The 3,777-nt window shown below is 39.7% G+C and overlaps 1 protein-coding gene across 1 annotated transcript; it reads right to left on the bottom strand.

The window, feature by feature from the left end:
- Positions 1–678: 678 nt before the first annotated feature.
- ERF9 (erf domain protein 9) lies at positions 679–1,720 on the bottom strand. The gene has a single exon (XM_018114477.2). It carries the CDS (start codon positions 1,669–1,671, stop codon positions 991–993), a length of 681 nt encoding a protein of 226 aa, XP_017969966.2. The 5' UTR covers positions 1,672–1,720; the 3' UTR covers positions 679–990.
- Positions 1,721–3,777: the final 2,057 nt, after the last annotated feature.

Consider the following 3,777-nt stretch of genomic DNA (forward strand, 5'->3'; position numbering starts at 1 on the left):
AAGAGAGGGACCCACGGGGAAGCGGCAGAGTTTTTCAAATCAAAAGGGGGCCTGCTCTTTGGTTTCCCGCGTGGGGCCTTTTCCCCAATACGCTCCGCTGGCTCTGCTACATTTCCTCGTCTCACTCTCTCTGCCGCTTCCAGCGGCTTCAAACAAGCTTTACTTCAAAAACTGATTTAACACGAAATTAATAATGATGGATTTGTTGGACGGCAAAAATAAAGTACACGTGCCGGCTACCATAATCACGACATGCACCCCGTCAACACGGTATTCTTCTCTGGGTCCCGCTTCTACTCTATTGATTTCATTAATTAAATTAACAATAATTTATTTTTTTACTTTGGCCGTCGGTGAGGCCCGTTATTGGCTAAATAGTTGCTAATTTAACGCTTAAACAGGAGGCCGAGGTAAGGATTATCCTCTCATTTTGTCATTAATTATGTGTGGTGGGCAAAAGTACGCAAGAAAACAAAAATAAAATATACTAATAACGTGAACTGTTCCGATCAATCAGTACGATATGTTCAGAGTTGCTTGTCATCAGAAAAAGGACACGTTTACCGTGGCTGAAGGTCGTCATTTAAGTCGTATGATTGAGTTAATAAAGTGGTACTGCTAGAACTATCATCTGGGAAACAAAGTACGTAGAAAGCAACATAAACCAAAGCCAAAGTATGAAATAAGCATTAGAGATTCGATATTTCATTGAGAAAATAAAAGATTAGTTTGAATGAGAGGCTATAACAAAAACAGCTAAGAAATATTATAATTTTTGTTCCTCAGTTGCCAAAAAACACAGGGATCACTATCCTAAATTATTTACATCAAAGGATAAACCATAGCTAAAAAGATTTATCCGCTTCTTTTCTTCTTTTTTTTTCTGGTTTTCTTTTTCTTTTTCTTCAAGGCTCCCTACCTCTCACACGCTGAAAATTAAGGTGAAAAAGGGAAAATGAAAATATTTGCCGTAAAAAAAGCTATAATCTATCAAGCATCCACTGGGGGAGGAAGATTAAGATCAAGGCCAGGGCCAGGCAACCTTGGCTTACAATCAACAACCGACGAAGAGTCCGATTCGCTTTGGAACCCACCACCAAATCCCATACTCAACTCAACTCCGACCGGTTCAAACCGAACTGGGTAAACTTGACCTACAACCTCAGCTCTCCCCAACGCATCAAAAAACAGAACCGGCCGCGCGTGAGCCACCCCACCCATCCTATCAGCACCACCCAGAGCCAGCTGCTGGTGACACGCGAAAGGAAACCTCCCTACAATCCCAGTCACACTGCTCCCTCCACGCTTGAGCTCACGATCCACTGTTGGGCTGGAGGATTCCTCGACGGTGCTACTTTGGCTAGGACTTTGCTGATTCTGGCCCTTGTTACCTATGTAGCTGTTCGTTTCATCTGGTAAAGGAAAGTTGGTCTTAGCCTTAGGTCCACGAAACTCACGCGCCGCCGCGTCATAGGCTTTGGCAGCTTCCTCAGCCGTATCAAAGGTACCGAGCCAAACGCGGCTCTTCTTGCCCGGATCTCTGATTTCAGCTGCGTATCTACCCCATGGCCTCTTCCTTACTCCCCTATAATGCACCTCTTTGCTCTTAATATTTCCATTAACGTTTCCTTTCTTCAACATTTGGCTTGCATTTTTGTCTTTGGGAGCCATTGAATTTTCTACTTTTCTGGTGTAAGTAATTTGCTTTAAGGGACTAATGCGTGTGGGTTAGTCTCTTATATAGAGTTAGGGGGATGCGCAGTCAACGAGGGGTTTGACTGAGGCGCCGCCCAAGTGAGGAGACAATATGATACGTTGTCCGGGAGTACGTGTCACGCGGGAATATCGAGACAAGCGGCGAGGTGTTGATGTTGTGCCGGCTTTTGCCTTGACCTCTTTGCAAGCCCTTCACGCTTTATTTCATCGAGTGGATTCCACTCTCCACTAATTTCAACCATAAACATGGCCATTTCTATCTCTTAAATGTTTGCATTAGCAGTTTAAAAATAAAAATAAAAATAAATCTACAACATGCTAATTTTAATATTTTATAATCATGCTCATAAATTATTTTTAGGAATCATAATAATAAAAAATCGATGGGTTATGCTTAGATTTTAATTTCACAAATGTAATCCAAGATTCCAAGATTAATACAAGATCAACGTTGAGGAGTGTTACACGCTCCTCTTTCAAAAGTGGGAAAAGAAGCCATCTTCTTCGGTGCTTTTAAGCTATGACCGATTCTAACAACTGACAGTATCATCCGCAATATCGCTCTCTAGTCTCCAGTAAGCTTCGGAATCGCTCTTTTACACCGACAGTTAAGAGAGAGAAAGAGAAGAAGAGAGTAAAACTACAGCCATGGAGAAAGCGACGCGTGTCCTAGCCGCTGCCCCTTGACGCGCCCTTTAAACAAAAGCCGTGCCGTGGACCATAAGTGTTTGCTTCGGTGCAATCACCAAACTACATTTGCACGTCCCTGTCTCCGTTTTGAAAGTAAAAGATTTTTAATTTTTTTTTGTTGGGCTTTCCGGAAAACCCTTGATACGCCCTTTCCAGAACGCGTGAACCAAAACTAAAGAATGTTTGGTGGGAGTTGTTGGGAACGGGGTCAAGTTAAGCGCGTGAGAAGAGTGAAGTAAAAGGTTGATTAAGATGTAATCTAAGCAGAAAATTGATGACATAATCACCAGATGCTTAGCTTAAAAAAAGCAGCTCAAACTCTGAAGGACTAGACATGGAGTGGATAGGCTACTTCCACCAGGACTGAGTGACATGTCTAGGGATGCTTACGCTGATGATTGTGGGGTCCACATTAGATAATGGCAGGCGGCAGAGTCATTTTGTCTTAATTCTGCTCCTAAATCTTCCTATTAAAGCTTGTTCCATTGGTATTTTGCCAGCTTGTTTGTGGCCAAAGGCATGCTTTTTCCACAACTGATACGGGCATACGGCTTTGATTGATTGGCTTAATCCCACTTGAGATCCATGAGAGAATCTTTAAAAGCCGATTTCTCCTGTATAATGTTTGGTGATTGCGAGGGAACTGCCAATTCCATGTGTCAAAATATTGGACCTCAAATTTTGAAATGGTGGTGGTTGATTCATCTTCTCGATTAGTTTTAATATTTAATTATTTAATTTATTAATTGATAAATAATTTTTACTTTAAATTTCTTTTCTTTAATTTTTTTTTAAAAAAAATCCATCCTCTTGAATTTTTGTTTGGGTGTTGGGTTATTGTATTTTTGTCTCATTGTGGCTTTTGAGTTAGTAGATTTTTTTATGACTTATCGAAAATTTTCATTTTCATATAATCAACAAAAGCTCTTATAGTATTTGAATATTTGATTTATTAATATGTATATAATTTTTTATTTAAAAAGTAAAATATAAATTTATTTCTCAATATCAAAAAGAAAACTTTTTATAATTTTTTTTTAAAATACATCCACTTGTTTTTCGGCTCAAAAGTTCAAATAAATTTCACACAATAAAAGTAGGTCTCCACAGAGGCTGAACGTCAAATACCAAATAATAAATATTAATTGGATTTGGTCCCATGAGCCTATGTAGAGTAGAGGCTTATATGGAATTAATTTTTGTGGCCATAGACTAGATGGCAAATAATGCATTTTCTTCTAAATTTGCAAAGAGCAATTAGAAAAAGGCAGGTGAAGCATGACGACGTCCAATTACGAGCCATATCTTGTGGGTCCTCTCCTCAAATTAGTATTTATTGGTTACAAATAGTTAGGCAGGGCATTGGGAGAG

The sequence above is a fragment of the Theobroma cacao genome, chromosome 2, assembly GCF_053813885.1.
Source record: "Theobroma cacao isolate CCN51 chromosome 2, ASM5381388v1, whole genome shotgun sequence".
NCBI lineage: Eukaryota > Viridiplantae > Streptophyta > Magnoliopsida > Malvales > Malvaceae > Theobroma > Theobroma cacao.